This window comes from Festucalex cinctus, chromosome 19 (genome assembly GCF_051991245.1).
Source record: "Festucalex cinctus isolate MCC-2025b chromosome 19, RoL_Fcin_1.0, whole genome shotgun sequence".
Taxonomy (NCBI): Eukaryota; Metazoa; Chordata; class Actinopteri; order Syngnathiformes; family Syngnathidae; genus Festucalex; species Festucalex cinctus.
In genome coordinates, this window is record NC_135429.1 from 6,625,549 (window position 1) to 6,641,884 (window position 16,336).

General features: G+C 38.6%; 1 protein-coding gene across 25 annotated transcripts in view; it reads left to right on the plus strand.

Moving 5' to 3' along the window:
• adgrb2 (adhesion G protein-coupled receptor B2) overlaps positions 1–16,336 on the plus strand; it is a 168,636-nt gene that overhangs the window by 33,425 nt on the left and 118,875 nt on the right. For all 25 annotated transcript variants that reach the window (XR_013280501.1, XM_077508001.1, XM_077508000.1 and 22 more), the window contains exon 2: positions 14,898–15,801. Coding sequence is in view for 24 of the 25 variants with exons in the window: in XM_077508001.1 (XP_077364127.1) it covers positions 14,913–15,801 (889 nt within the window). In the remaining variant the exon portion in view is untranslated. The remainder of the gene's footprint in view (positions 1–14,897; positions 15,802–16,336) is intronic.

The window sequence follows — 16,336 nt, forward strand, 5'->3', positions numbered from 1 at the left end:
AACGTGTTTCGCTGTCTCGCCGTTTCGCAGATTGTTTTTAATGCAATTGTGCATGCCTTTTATTTTTATAGCACAGCTATTCTCTAAAATTTAGGAAGGTTTGAACGTTGAGAATGTTTAAACGAGAGATGTAAGAAAATGTAAATGCTTCGATGAGAAGTGTATAAACTGTGTGGCAAGGGGTTTGAGAGCCTTAAAACATAAAGCTAACTACTTTGCGGATTTCATTGATTGCGGGTATTTTTTGGAACCTACCGTATTTTCCGCACTATAAGGCGCACCGCCCATGATATGACATATTTTCAAACTTTTTCCATATATAAAGCGCTACAGTAGAGGCTGGGGTTACGTTATGCATCCATTAGATGGTGCTGCGTTAAAGGGAATGTCAACAAAACAGTCAGATAGGTCAGTCAAACTTTATTAATAGATTACAAACCAGCTTTCTGACAACTCCATTCACTCCCAAAATGAATAAACAGCTGTTTTATTATTTTCTCTGAGGTAAAGTATTTGTATTAGCTAGTGATCCAAGATGGCGGGATCTTCGGCGCATGCGCGTCACCGATCGTGCACGGTCACCGATTGCGTCTTGACAGCTGTTGCGGCTCAATATTGATCCATATATAAGTATAAGTATATTAGTATATATATATGAGTCACGAATGGACTTTCACTTATATAGCACTTCTGCACCTTCAACTACTCAAATTACTTTAACACAATCTCCTCATTCACCATTAATCATTATCACTCATCATACATTTATACAAGGATGTGTGTACAGTACACTGTTTTATCGGTCAGAGAGGCGGAATTATGTAGTTAGCGGCAAAAGCTAGAAGACTCAAGCACATGGAAGAAGAAGCTACAATACAAAAAAAAAAAAAAAAAAAAAAATCCATGTAAGAACAAAAAGAAAGTTGTTTAATGAAAGCACAATGAAATTCTCATTGTGGATAGAATTAGTTTCACTCTGGATTCAGGACTTGGTCATTCTTCTCACGTGCTCCAGCAGCAAATGACTTGGCCTGCATTAGTATGTGAAACACTCACCTCAACTTTCTCCTCAGCCCATTACTCGAAGCCCAACGGGAGCAAGGTTTGTTTAGCTTTGCTCCAATGGGAGTGGATGTTGTTTGAAGGCCTGCCAATTCAATCAGGATTGTTGTTCGTACGTTGTTGCCTATGGGGAACCTGTCCCGTATTTTTCCATCGCGTCTGTAATTGGATTAGATTTTACGTTGCCTACTTTTCCCTCACACAATGCTTCAATGGCTTGACGTCAAGGAAAGACTGCAAGAAAGGTCTGTAACGCTCACGGAAAGCCAGCATGGTGATTAGCGTTTTGGGAAAAGCGGTCAAAGTCAATTAGTATTTTTAAGCATTTGTTGATTTCCAATTAGAGGAATCTTAATCTTGGGGATTGAAGGTTTGTTATGTACAAGATATGAAAGATTTCATTTGAGACAGCTGTTTTTATTTCTTCCCATATTGTGTTCATTCATATATATGTGGTCATCGATTATAATACAGCCTTCCTCTCATGGGAATGCATGGTCAGGTCATTTTTTTTGATTGGAAAAACTATCCGGTTCGGTTTGGCTCAGTGGGATTACGATTTGATTTGAAGCTCAGCTCGATTTATTTATTGTCATTTTGCCTACATTTCAATGGAATTGCCAGTACTGTAGATGTTACATTTCCTTTTAATATATATATTTCCAATAAAAGATGATTCAATACGTATCTCAATATTTCAATGTGAAACGATTCGGTTTGATGAACTTGCATCTTTAAAAAAAAAAACAAGAAAAAACAAAAACGATTTTCTGGTTCAAGTCTTTGTTTAGTAGGCCCATTTACAGATTGAAGTATGTATATATATATATATATATATATATATATATATATATATTATGGCTGGGAATCTTTGACCGTCTCACGATTCGATTCAGAATCGATTTTCGATTCAAAATTGATTGACAAATTTTTTCTGCTTCGATTTACAGATATGAAAAAAATTAATACAAAAATTAACACAAATTAAATAAAAATTAACACAAAAACAGCGTGTTGGCTACAACTGCCTTTTCCCCTTCTTCATTTCTAATTTAAAAAATCGATTTTTGGATATTAATATCGATTCGATTCATAAATGAGAATCTCGATTCTTTTATGAATCAATTTTTTTGGCACACCCCTAATATATATATATATATATATATATATATATATATATATATATATATATATATATATATATATTAGGGGTGTGCCAAAAAAATTGATATATATATATATATATATATATATATATATATACTTCAATCTGTGCATCACTTCTAATAATACATTTTTCATGGTCTTCTCAATTATGCAGTCTTTTTATGACGGCACTCCATCTTAATATCCTTTTAAATCACAACATTTTCTGCAAAAACACCATCTTGGTTTTCGCTTCGTGTTACACAAATTTTACACTTTGCAATCTTGTCACGTATACTCATCTCCTTCAAAGACAGTAGCAAGCTGACATTAGCTGTTCGGATTACGATGTACAATATATATTGTATATAAGCGTCATTAACTGGCTGGAGATGGCTGCGCGGTGCATCTATTTTTAATGGCGCACTTGTGCTGATCAGTGCCTGCAGCGTTTTAAACAACCACGATCGGTCAAGCAACTCATAAAAATGCCAAAGTGCTCATTTTTGAATGTGCAGCTTCAGCCTGCAGCTAAGGATGTGTTGCCTCTCACCCACCAAATTTGGAGACTTATATCAAGCCTGTACACTCGCCATTTATTTTGTATAATTCAGAGAGGCACCGTTGGCACATACTCCTTAAGATGTCTGGGAACATGCAATGATATCATTGAAATCAACGGAACACTTTTTTTTCCCACCAGATCAAAAGGTATCATGTCTCAATTTTAGTGCTCAGGCACTTAGCCAAACCCATCGCCATCCGTTGCACTTCATTCGCCAACTAAATGTTGTCGCAAGGAGTGAAACCTGTGACTCATGCAGCGATAGTCTTTTCATTGCATTTGTGAAAGGTGGCATTTATTTTTAGAAAATTGTGCCCCTTCCTTTTCTTAAGTGCATGGACTGTAAATGGCTGTTTATGCAATTATGTGTTCAGATGGCAACATGATTGGAAAATTTCCAACTTTTTTTTCTGAGGTCTTTGTGACAAAAATGAAGGACTTATTTTGATCCAAGCTGTCACACAATGGAAACTGGTTTTATATTTTCTTTTTTTTTTTTCACTTATTGCAGCATTCATTCATTTTCTTATTGGCATATCCTCATCTGAAGGCCTTTTAAATGTGGAATATATTTGAGAGAAAAGCCTCTCAAGTAAAGGCCTTCAATTATTGGTCTCCTATTCTGATAATTCGATGAGACTCAAGTGATAACTAAGTCTGTGCTCGTGTTCCAACATGTCTTTGATGTTGCAGCAGGTTGACGAAAGGTACACCGTTGGTGATCCTTCATCAACTAAAAACGCCGAAAACTCTTATTCCTCAGTGTGTCATTAGTGATGGAAAATGTCCATTGCCCTTATTGTTGAGAACTTTTTTTTTTTCCAAAGTATGCCATTCGTGTTACGATTGATTTTATGACTGGCATCCATTAGGTGTTATTTATTTTCCGCTATAAAAATCAACCGTTGGACAACAGTGGTAATCCGTCATAACGTGATCGTTTTCGTTGAGGTCCAGGTTGTGGAACTTTTAACTCATTCACTCCCAGCCATTTTCACGGAAGCAATCCCGTTCGCTCCCGGCTGTTTTACTGGATTTTGACTGATTTTGCAAGGCCCACAGAATATTTTTTTTTTATTGCTATAAAAGCATGGAACCTATCAAAAGAAAGATTAAAGTCTCTTCTGTCATCAGGAAAAAAAAGTATGTGCACGCAAGCACGCACGCAAACGCACGCGCACGCGCACACACACACACAAAAAATAAAAAATAAAAAAAAATAAAAGAGCAATGATGATAAGACGTTGAATCGGTAAGACTACCGAATGAACAATTCTGAGCTCTTTTTAGAAGAAAAAAAAAAAAAAAAAAAGGAAAAAAAAGTATGTTTCTATCCATTTCCATTTTGCAGCAATTAGCATTAGAAGACAGCTAAGTTTAATCAGTTTTCACAAATCTCCTTTGCTCTGCTGCCACCTGCTGGCCGTTTGTGTAATAACTACTATTTCTGCAACCGTTCTTTGCAGTTCAGAGGCTGCATCAAAGCCTTCTGTATGCTCAAGCATAAAAAAAAACCACACCAAAATAACGTATAAATACGTCTTTGGGACACTTAGAACAAAAAAAACCAAAACGTATTTACACGTTATTGGGAGCAAATGAGTTTTAAAAAGGGTGCACTTCGGCAATCTGTCATTCAAGAATATAATTAAAATTTAATAGGGATCTGTACTGACTGTGTGTTGTTTTTGTGTTAAAAAATGTCGGGTGAATGAAGACACTCCCTACTTATAACGGAGGAAGGCCGACTCATGCCAGAAATCAGCGAATTAACTTCAAATAGGAGACATCCAAGATTCATCCATTAACCACTGTAACTTCATCAGGCATAAATTTATAGTAACGGTAAGCTTGCCAGTATGTAATAACCACACAACTTAAATTAATGAACTGCCCAAAGCCCAGTCGGAGCAGGGAACGCACACTTTCGTGTTCAACTTGGTCTGCTGCAACCAAAGAAGAAAATGCTGCCCACACTTTCGTCCGACTTCTGAGTGAACCCGGCTCACTACTTTATCAGCTCTCTGGAGATGCAATGAGCTCACACCTCCAGTCATCAAATTATGTAGGCTTTTTTCTAGGGTACCCGTAAAATGAGCAAGCAATATTGTGCAGTCGTCCTTGTTTTTGTTTTTTTTTGTCTCTTTCGTGGCATAAAAGATTCAACACTCTTGGCAATGGGTCTGAATTCTCATGAGATTTTAGAAGGGTTTTGTACACAACAGTAATGGACTATATTGAAAAAGCGTTGGCTCAGTTAAAAATTTTACCACACATTTGCCCAAGAAAGAGTTTTCTGTTAGAATAGCACTGTGTGTTATTTTTCAAACTAACTGATGAGCAATCTTTGCAGCATGTACCCTGCCTCGAACCCTGCTGTAAAATAATTCATTGATAAACATAAAATTGTTTCTAACGTTTTGCATGATTTTAAAAATGGGTTGGCTGACTTCAATCCATCTTTGTTGTTTAGTTTCCCTACAAGGTTCAGTCCATTTCTGCTGCTTCCAACACTGTCACAATGACACTGGAGACTATGGTGCATATTTACTAAAGGTTTGCGATCACACGGGGGGGGGGGGTTCCATATTGGTTTAGGACGCGAGAGATTTTTCCATGTTGGTTTAGGACACGAGAGATTTTTCGATGTTGGTTTAGGACACGAGACATTTTTCTATGTTGGTTTAGGACACGAGATATTTTTCGATGTTGGTTTAGGACACATGAGACAGTTTTCTATGTTGGTTTAGGACACATGAGACATTTTTCGATGTTGGTTTAGGACACGACGTAACCCGAGCTGATCGGCAATGGCGTGGAGGCCTTTTACGATCATTTTTACGTGCCAGATGCATACTGTACGCCCACGCCAACCTCTAAAAATATATTTTTAAAAAACGATCGCACCAATAATTTGTACTTTATGAATGAATGACGTCATTGTCGTCCTCTCTGCTCCGTACGGCTTAATGGCGCGTTCTGATAATGTATTTTTTCTCGCAACGGTTACTATAACAACCATGTTCTTGGCGCAAATCCATTGCCAAGGTGCAAATTTGCTTTTGTGTTAGCACTGGTTGTCCCACGCCGCCCCACTATCTCATGGTGTTCCACATGGCTCACTTTTAGGGCCCCTGCTGTTTTGTTGTATTTTCATGTGATTTCCTTTCACAGCAATGCAGATGACAGTCAGATCTATGGCCTCTAAAGAAAAATGACCCGTTCTCGTTGACTTTTCATCAACTGGCTTGCTTCTTGTGTTTATCAAAACATTCATATAATAGACATACTCAATATTCTACATTGGTATAGTTAGCAGGGCTCGAGATGTCGGTTACTTTCATAGGTAGAAATATATTACATATACAGACATTCACAGGCACGCTCTTGGGATGAAATTCTTAAACGTATATTTACAGGTGTGTATTAATCCAGAAAATCTGATGTCACCATCTGTTTATGCCCGGAAATTAATACAATTTAATGCCAGTCGCACACAATATGCCAAGTCAATATTTTGTTTCCTTATTTCTTGTTAATTAGTTTTTTTCCTCCTCAACCAACCATCACACCCCCTTGCTCATTTTTTTTCTTCCTGTCTCTCAATATATCCATCATGCGTGAGGCGTAGTGAGGCAAGTGGAAAAATATATCCCACTGAAAGACAGGTCTGGATAAAGATGAGATATACACGGTTCAACCCAAGAGAGAAGGCTGAAGGGAGACATTTTTTTACATTTTTTTTTTTTTTTTTACCTCAAGGCAGCTGTCAAATTTTTAGAGAAAAGGTGAACACTGCAAAAAGAAACAAGAAAAAGCGGAGGCGAATGGCATTCAAGTTTAGAGATTTGAGACTTTAATGGAAAAGTCAACTTATATTACTTCTGACACACCAAGGTGGAGATGCAGGGACGATGTGACATTACAAAATCTATTAAATAATGTTGACCTGGTGAAGGATTATGCAATTTATATATATATATATATGATAGGAAATGTATACTTGGCATAAACAGTTTTTAAAAACGCCCTTTCTAGCATCCTGCTTTACACTCTTTCTTTCAAACTGTGCGTCTCTCCAATGACACTCAAACGATAACTCCTGCCTGACAGCCATCATACAGGCACACGCACACGCAGGTGCCTGTGAAATCATGTTGCCTTCAAGGTCTCGGTGCAGTTTTTTTGCTGACAAGATAGATCTTAACAGGTTTGACGCATGCTCAGTAGACACTTTTTATGTTTATTGATTCAAGACGTGACCCACCTACAGCATGTATATAACTAGCGTGAGCTGTTAATGAGCCCCACAGGGAAAACTTGGATTGGACACCTCACTATCTCGGTTACACGTTGTGCCTGCACACTGAAAAAAGTTACATAGATTTAAAATTTCAAGGCAACAAACTTGTATAGAATTTTAAGGTGGGCACTTCAAGAAAATATCGTAAGTTTTGCTGATATGGAAAAGAAAATCTGCTGTAGACTTTACACGGATCTGATCAACTAAATTTGGATCGGCCAATATTTTGCAAATTATGCACAAATAATGATCGGCATGTGTTAATTTGCCCGATTAATCAAGGATGTCATTGGTCAGTTTTACGAAATAAGACATTAACTCATTCACTCCCAGCCATTTTCACAGAAGCAATCCCGTTCGCTCCCGGCTGTTTTACTGGATTTTCACTGATTTTGGAAGGCGCACAGAATATTGTGTTCAATTTCTATAAAAGCATGGAACCTACCAAAAGAAAGTTCAAAGTCTCTTCTTTCATCAGGAAAAAAAAAAAAGTATGTTTGTTTCTGTTTCCGTTTTGCAACAATTAGCATTAGAAGAGAGCTAAGTTTCATCAATTTTCACAAATCTATTTAAAATAGTAAGTAATTGAGCTCTTTTTCTAGATGGCCCTGGTTGAGCTCCTTTGCTCTGCTGCCACCTGCTGGCTGTTTATGTAATAACTACCATTTCTTCAACCGTTCTTTGCAGTTGAGAGGCTGCATCAAAGCCTTCTGTATGCTCTAGCATGAAAAAAAAACGTATAAATACGTCTTTGGGACACTTACATTAAAAAAAACGTATTTACACGTTATTGGGAACAAATGAGTTAAATGTTATATTCAGTGTTTTTTGAAGAATTTTGGGGGTTTTATTGTATTTCCCCCCCCACATGCATTGCAGTTGGTGCCAATTATACGTTGGGTTTCTCTAATCGTGGGCTGGTCCCGTGCCTGGAACGTGTAAAGTACTGAAATGTTTATTCATACGTATTTAAAATGACAACAAAAAACAGAGCTGTATCAAATCAAATCTTAATCCCACTGAGTCGAACCGAATCGGTCCATTTTGAAATCGAACCGTTGAATCGGTGTGACACATTTTCAATCATTTTGTCGATTTCTGTGTTGGAAGGTGGTGGTTGTCATTTAAAAACATCAAGAAAGGATTTCATTAAATAAACTAGGAACAGTTTGCCCTGTATTCTTCCTAAAACCCCAAACCATTCAAGCACCATTACAATGCCAGCAAAATGTGTATTATTCAGCAAATGCTGTTTACACCTCCCGGGAGTCCCCATCATTGAGTAACTATCAGACTATGATGCCTACTCAAATATATGCAATGAACACAGATGTAGTACAGATGGATGCATCCGTTTGCAGGGTTACAATAAGAACTGGAGTCCAACTGTTCTATCCTTCGATAGCACTCATCCTGCCATCCTTTTTTCATCCTTCTCATAAATATTGAACAATACAAGAACATACCTGCAGCGTCAGCTCCCCCTCCCCTCACTTTCCTCTTGATCCTCACTCCTAAAAACAAGAAGAGGAAATCGAGAGGACGAGGAGATAATGAAATAAATACCTTGCCTGGCAACACTTCAAAGAAAAAAAAAAAAAATGGCCACGTGTTCCACTGCAGCTGGCGAGCGAGAGATGTTACGGAAAATGAAACGATTGGGAAATAACACGCATTGATCAAGTTTGATCGCTTCCCAGCTGGACAGATAAAAATCCCTTCCCGTGTTTGCTTATTTTGGATCAGTGAGCAGCATTAGCTTGTTAGCCGCTTATTAGCGGAAACATAAACAAGTTATTCCACCACTTTAGCCGGTGCTGTGGCAGAAATAAAAGCTGTCAAAGCTGCGCAAATGACGATTTGCGTTTGATTTCTGCTGCCCTGCCAGGCTTTATCTTGCGTTACCTCTCATGTCATGTATGTATTATTCATACATTCATGTAATATGCCCTGGCAGGTGGACGCAGATACTCTGCAGACTGCACTTGCATGTGTGTTTATTTCCCACTCATTAAAACATTGACCACACTCTGTGACCCTGATGTACGCCCAAAAACTCACATGCAGACTTGCCCACTATTTAATACATATGGTGAAGGAAAAACACGTTTGATGGATGTGTTTCTCCCATGTTCACGCAGTACACATGCGTGTACACTGACAAATGTATGCAGTCTGACCATGCACAGCCTGTCAAACTGTCAGAGAAGCTGACACAACTCCCACACCTCGCCCACGTTTTTCTCCCTTACCTGCAGTTTGTAGTGACATAAAGCACGGAAATTGGCTTGGCATTGTTTTTATTTCTGTCATCCCGAAGCTAAAGTTGCATTAGTTATACTATTGATTTGCCACACCAGTGACTGCAAACAAAAACTTCATTTGGATTTCCTTTTACATGTAATTTTGAATCTCCAACAGGTTTTGTTAACTTATTTCTCTTTGATCAGTCCCATCTTTGTTCTTAAAGCTGAGATGCAAACCTGATATGTTTTGTATTTGGTCTTTTTTTTGTTAATAAAATTAAGCAATTAGCTGTCACATGCAATGCTAAATTAAGACGTAAGAAAATAAAGCACAAGTTATCAGTTACTTATTCCTCAGTTACTTTTTTTGGTCACTGAATTTACCTGAGAAATTGCAAAACATTTTACTTTAACTTGAGTCATGTTATTTTTAACTCTTTTACTGCCACACGTTATTAAAAAACAACCCCCAATGCCAGCGGATTTCAAGCATTTCAACTCATTTTTCAAAGCAAACTGAATATTGTGTTCTTTTAAACATAAACAACATGGCTACCACATGAAAGATTGCATTCCATTCTTTCATTAGAAAAAAAGTATGTTTCTACCTTATTCCGTTCTTTAGTAATCACTATTTGAAAATGTATCATTTTGAGTGACATTGAGCGAAATTTGAAAGATAGATTTTCCCCACAACAGTGACTTTGACACTCATTTTTGTTTAGTGACGCTCCGTCAAATTAGGTTTAATGTTACAAAGGCTGTGATCATTCACGTCAGCCTTGAAAACGTTCAATTTCATCAGATTGCGTCATGTTTCATTGTAATTCGCAGCTCTAGTTAGGGCCCGAGCAGCTACCGCTGCCATCTGCTGGCCATAGTTAGTGGGTGTTTTTGTTTTCACAACTCATTGACCCGGCTGCGCTGCACTTGGACGTTGCACTGACCACTGATATATTCACCAAAAAAAAAAAAAGTAGTTGACGTCAACGTTTATGGCGGCATACATCGTTATTTTACTAAACGTTATGAAACCATTTTGGCGGTCAATGAGTTAACAGTAATCTGTCTTGAGTAGAATTTTTTTGGCCATTTTACCCACCGCAGTTTTGACACTGAATCTGCAAAGTTCTGTGTGCCGTACTAAAGTGGGACAGTCGGCTTTAAGATAATCTGTTGCTAAGTATGTTTTCCGAAATGCCAAATACAAAATCTCCTCATCCACCGCAGTGCTCCGTCGACTGTAACGTGTTACTGGACAATCCCATTTAGATTTATGCTAATGTTTACAAGCTTGCACACGCCACTGTGTACGCATGCATGAAATTATAAGGAAGGGTCATCCAGATTCACTTTTAGTCCAGTGGGATCTGACTGTGTGCACATGTGTGTCACATTAGATTCCATTCAAACACTTAACAGATGGTGACCTTTCGTATTTTTGCCCCCCAAACAAGACAAAGTTAAGGGTGTGAAGATGCCCGAGTGAGTTTGGTGGCGTTTGCAAGGCCAAGCCTGACACATGCTTCTGTATCTGCAACATTCTGTTCTGCAAAAACACTTTATTATCAAATTTACACGGAAACGGTCGCATTTCTCAACACGACCACAGATGACTCAAGGAAAAATGTATCAACATCTTGATCATGTTTTGTTACTTGTTACATAAGCTACCGTTTTTGGTACGCACGATATGTAGGACATGTTCTATTCTTGTTGCCCTGATACTCTTTTGTAAATACACACGTGATACCATCATGCTAAAGTATGCTGAAACTGTATCCTTGTATCTTGATTTTGTGCCACACTGGTTTTCGCAGTCAAGACAAACATCATATGAGTCATATTGTCACTTCAGTGTATTACAGAATGAAGACGAGGCTAAAGGAGATGGAGGGGCGAGCGAGACGGAAAGAGGGATATTCTTTATTTTGCCCTCCTCGGAGATAACATTAATGTCAAGGTGGAAGAGAGGAAGAAGACATCCAAGCTAATGAATATTTATTGTGCCCACAGTAAAGTGCTGTTTTAGAGTGAAGTGGGACAGAATGGAGCTGAAGACAGCACTTTAGGGCCTGTTCTTGCATGTATGAATATTCATTGTTCATTGTCCCAAAAACAATTTGCTTAACGCTTTTGACTTCTTTTCATCCGTAAAATCTGTGTTGGGTTTACCTATGCATGGGTTGGCATTTAATGTTACTTGACGTCTGATAGGTCTGTGGCAAGATATAGTACGCATATATATATATATATATATATATATATATATATATATATATATATATATACCAACTCAACTTTTGAATGGGTTATTAAACCCGGATTAGTTTGTGATTTTTGTTAACTTTGTAAAATCCGTCCATGTTCTGTCATACCAACGAACTCTTTTACTGCAAAACGTTATCCAAAAAGACAACCTCTAGCGTGCCAGCCGATTTCGAGCATTTTCACTCATCTTTCAAGACAAACAGAATATTGGGCACTATGACTACGTAAACATGGTGGATTCCATTCTCTCATTAGGAAAAAAAAAGTATGATTCTACCATACTCCGTTCTTAAGTAATCACCATTTGAAAATGGGTAATTTGAGTGATACCAAGCGGATAATGGAAAAAATAAGGAGACAAAAAGCTTTTTGTGAAATGATACATTTTCTGCACAACAGTGACTTTGAGCACAAATATATATATTTTTTAGTGACGTTCTATGAATTAGATTTAATGTGACAAACGCTTTGATCATTCGCAACATCTTTGAAAACGTATTCCCTAAGATCCGCCATGTTTTCATGTAATTTTATACACGGGACACCATTGAAAAAGAGATACAATGCCGCCACCTGCTGGCGATAGTTAGTGGGTATTCCCCCCCCCCCCCCAACTCATTTATGAAACCAGAGCTGCACAAAACGTTGTGATGCCCATTGGGGGAAAAAACAAAAAAAAACAAAAAAACACAGTTGACGTCAATTAATGTTATTGGCAGAACATGTTGGGATTTCCGTTAACGTTAATTCCCGTTCCTGGCAAGAAAAGAGTTATCCAAGGAGGGTGCAACACTGATAGCTCTCTTTTCCAACCGAATGAGCAATGCTGTAGCAATATAAACTATCTCGGTCCTGCCCTACATTGGAAGGGTGAACTTGTGTTACCAAGACCTTTCACTGACCTAATAAGTTATCACAATGCTAGCATGTGTCCGTGAACACGACATAATGGTGAATCATTCATAGTGTAGCAGAGTGCCTACAACCTGAAAGAGACTGTTTACTGCCTACAGCTTAGCATTCTTGTATTTCTGTCACATCACTTACACAAGACTAGTGACTCTTACTATGCAAGCCCTCTGGGGTCATCATCTCATGACATGCTAAACTGAAGGCAGTTCTTCGCCTCTTTACCCAGGCCCGGTGGACTATATGTGCACTGCTGGAATGTTTTTACACATTTGCATACATTCAGTTAAGTAGCATACTGCTGTTGTTTTATTAACATCTACCTTGGGTAAGTGCACACTTTCTCTGAAGACGCAACCGAGCCTCATTCGGAGGAAATAAAGAACGTGGATGCAGTTTAAGCTTAAAAAAAATCCTTGTTGAATTTTCAATATCTGAAAGTTGCTTCTTGTTTTAAATACAACATCCCCTTTGGTTCTCTTTTTGTTACTCAGATGCTTTAAGCAAGACTAGTCACTGACTTTAACATAAGTTTGCTTTTTTCGGGAAATAAATCCTGAAAACATTTCTTTGTGTGTACCAATGTGACATCCTACAAAATACAAGTTAAAAAAAACCATTCAACCAAATTATATAGTGTCAAGTGACATGTCTTGTAGCTTAAATGTGTAATATATGTTAAAGCTGTTTATGTTTAAGGTTTGGGTCGATTGTAGAGAAGGAAAAATGTTTTGAAGCTAGCATACTCTGAAGTGGTGCAGTGGTGTCAAAACCGCCGATCTCCCACATGTCCTCCATCATTACTTTTTCTTTTTTTTTTTTCCCCCCATCCATACTTTGAACCACTTGACAGTCTCAGGTGATGGAAAAGTCACACCGTGTGCACCAACTATGTGATGGGTTTGGAATTATTTACGCACTAAAAGACGATAAATATTTATATGCACTATTCAGTGTGTATTATTTGAGTCCAGATTCTCTTTTAAAAGCCTATTAAAAACATACATAAAATAAATAATCACACTGCGTGCTACAGTAAAAGCAAAACTACTGATGCTTGAAATAGACCGATGTACGGGCTCCCGAGCATACTAAAACCCCAAAAATGATAAAAAATAGATAAATAAAATAAAAAACAGATAAATATGCATAATGTTTTTTTTGTGAAAAACGAGGGCAATGGGGAAATAAATCCCAGAACAAATGGAAAATACCCCAAATATATAAAAAAATACATTTTGAATATGCGACTCTGCAGGTGTCAAACTGCGAGGGGTCGACCAACATGGCTTAGTTACTTTTACGCCGGGTGTTATACTGCCCAATACAAATGTATCGTTTATACAGGCATTGGGAACTGTATTATGACAAATGAAATATGTTACAGCACATATATTTCCCGTACGCACGTATTTCGTGCACATTTAAAATGGCATTTTTGTCTTACATCATGGTTATAAAAAAAACGTGCCTAATACCAAACAGTCAGACATGACGGGAGAACACAACAGTGACTTTGAGCACAAATATTCTTTTTTTGTTTCGTGACGTTCTATGAATTAGATTTAATGTGACAAACGCTTGGTCATTCGCAACATCTTTGAAAACGTATTCCCTAAGATCCGCCATGTTTTCATGTAATTTTATACGCGGGAGACTATTGAAAAGAGATACAATGCCGCCATCTGCTGGCGATAGTTAGTGGATGTTTTTTTTTTCCCCAACTCATTTATGAAACCAGAGGTGCACAAAACGTTGTGATGCCCATTGGGGAAAAAAACAAAACAAAACAAAAAACACAGTTGACGTCAGTTAATGTTATTGGCAGAACACGTTGGGATTTACGTTAACGTTAATTCCCGTTCCTGGCAAGAAAAGAGTTATCCAAGGAGGGTGCAACACTGATACCCCAAATATATATATAAAAAATAGACATTTTGAATATGCGACTCTGCAGGTGTCAAACTGCGAGGGGTCGACCAACATGGCTTAGTTAATTTTACGCCGGGTGTTATACTGCCCAATACAAATGTATCGTTTATACAGCCATTGGGAACTGTATTATGACAAATGAAATATGTTACAGCACATATATTTCCCGTACGCACGTATTTCGTGCACATTTAAAATGGCATTTTTGTCTTACATCATGGTTATAAAAAAAAAAAAAAGGGCCTAATACCAAACAGTCAGACATGACGGGAGAACTTGAACAGAAACACAAGACATATTGGGCGAGAATACTACATGCTGACTGAGCTGGATTTTCTAATCCAGATACCTTTTAAATCCCAAGAAGTAAACATCGTCTGGTCACGGCATATAATATCTGACTTTGCCTGTGACTAATTCCAATCACCCTGTCCCTCTTTTTTTTTATTCTCTTTTCCTGCAGGACCAATGTCATAGGATGAACACTGCTGGTGGGGTGTGTCTGTCTGTGCTGTCCTCTCTCCTGGCTGTGCTTGGGGCCCTGGCTGCTGTGTCTGGCCTCGCTCTGGCTCCTCTGTCCGCCCTGGCCGATGTTGCCTACGGGTCTGCCCATGTCATCCCCAGCACCGGGGTAGCGGGACCCCCCTCAGCCATCTCCACGCCGTGCTCCAGCTTGGTCGCTGGGGTGCTCTATGGCTCTTTCTCCCTAAGGGAGCTTTTTCCCTCCAGGGCCCCAGGGTGTTCCTGGTCCCTGGAAAACCCAGATCCCACCAAGTATTCCCTCTATCTCCGCTTCAACCGCCACCCTTCCATCTGCCGGACGTACTCCCCCATGCTGCTCTCCCTTGATCACCACCTGGCCAATCAAAGCTGTCCGCTTCACTTGGAGACGGCCTCGGCTCGGGATCAGGAAGTCATCGATCTTTGTGGAAGCCAATCCGGCTGGGATGCTCCTTACTCCTTCCTGCAGTTTGATAAGAACTTCGTCCAACTATGTCTCAGCAGACACGCGGCCTCAGACGAACCTCGGGTATCCAAGGATTTACTGGAGATGAGGCTGGTGGAGGTCTTACTCATTAACAACGAGAACTCGAGTCAGTTCACCTGCGGCGTGCTCTGCCGATGGTTTGAGGAATGTTTACGAACGGGTGACAACAAGGAAGAGGATGTTCTGACCCAGGATGGTTGCGGATTGACGCAAACGGGCTGCATATGTCCAAATCACAACATCATGCCGCCTTCCGTCCCCATGATACCGGAGACGCCTCACAGTTTCAGCAACGGTTCAATGGTTCCAGATGACTGCTGTGTCACTGAGCTGCATTCCAACGACGCCATCGCCATTGCGCCCCGAGATGTCCGACAAGGTAAGATCTCATTTTTAAGTATTAAGAACACAAAACATTTTGTTGTTGAGTTCATTTAAAGCCACCAATTTCTCTTTTTTTTTTCTGTTCTGGGGGAATTCCAGTCGCAATGCAGCAGACACGTCGAAATTTATCAGTAATAAATTTAATAATAATGTATATATTTGTGGAGACTGGAGAGGTTGTATTTTACAATTTCACAAGTTACTTCATGTGAAAGATTAGATAGCTCTCAATATGAAAGAAAAATGTTGTCACCATGTCCCTCAAATGCAATTATGCCATCTAGTGGCAGAAAAATGACCAACATATAAATCTTACATTCTTTGTACAGTACAGCACATCTTTTTCATTTTAACTCAATTTCCTGAATTATTATATAATTACTGTACAACTGACTAAAAGTGCAGCCATATTTCTATTAGTTTAACATCCCCCAGTAATAATAGTATGACAAATTTGGAAAAAAAATATTTTATTTTACATTTTATTGTACATTTAGAATAGATATTTGCCTATTAAAGCATGCGATTAA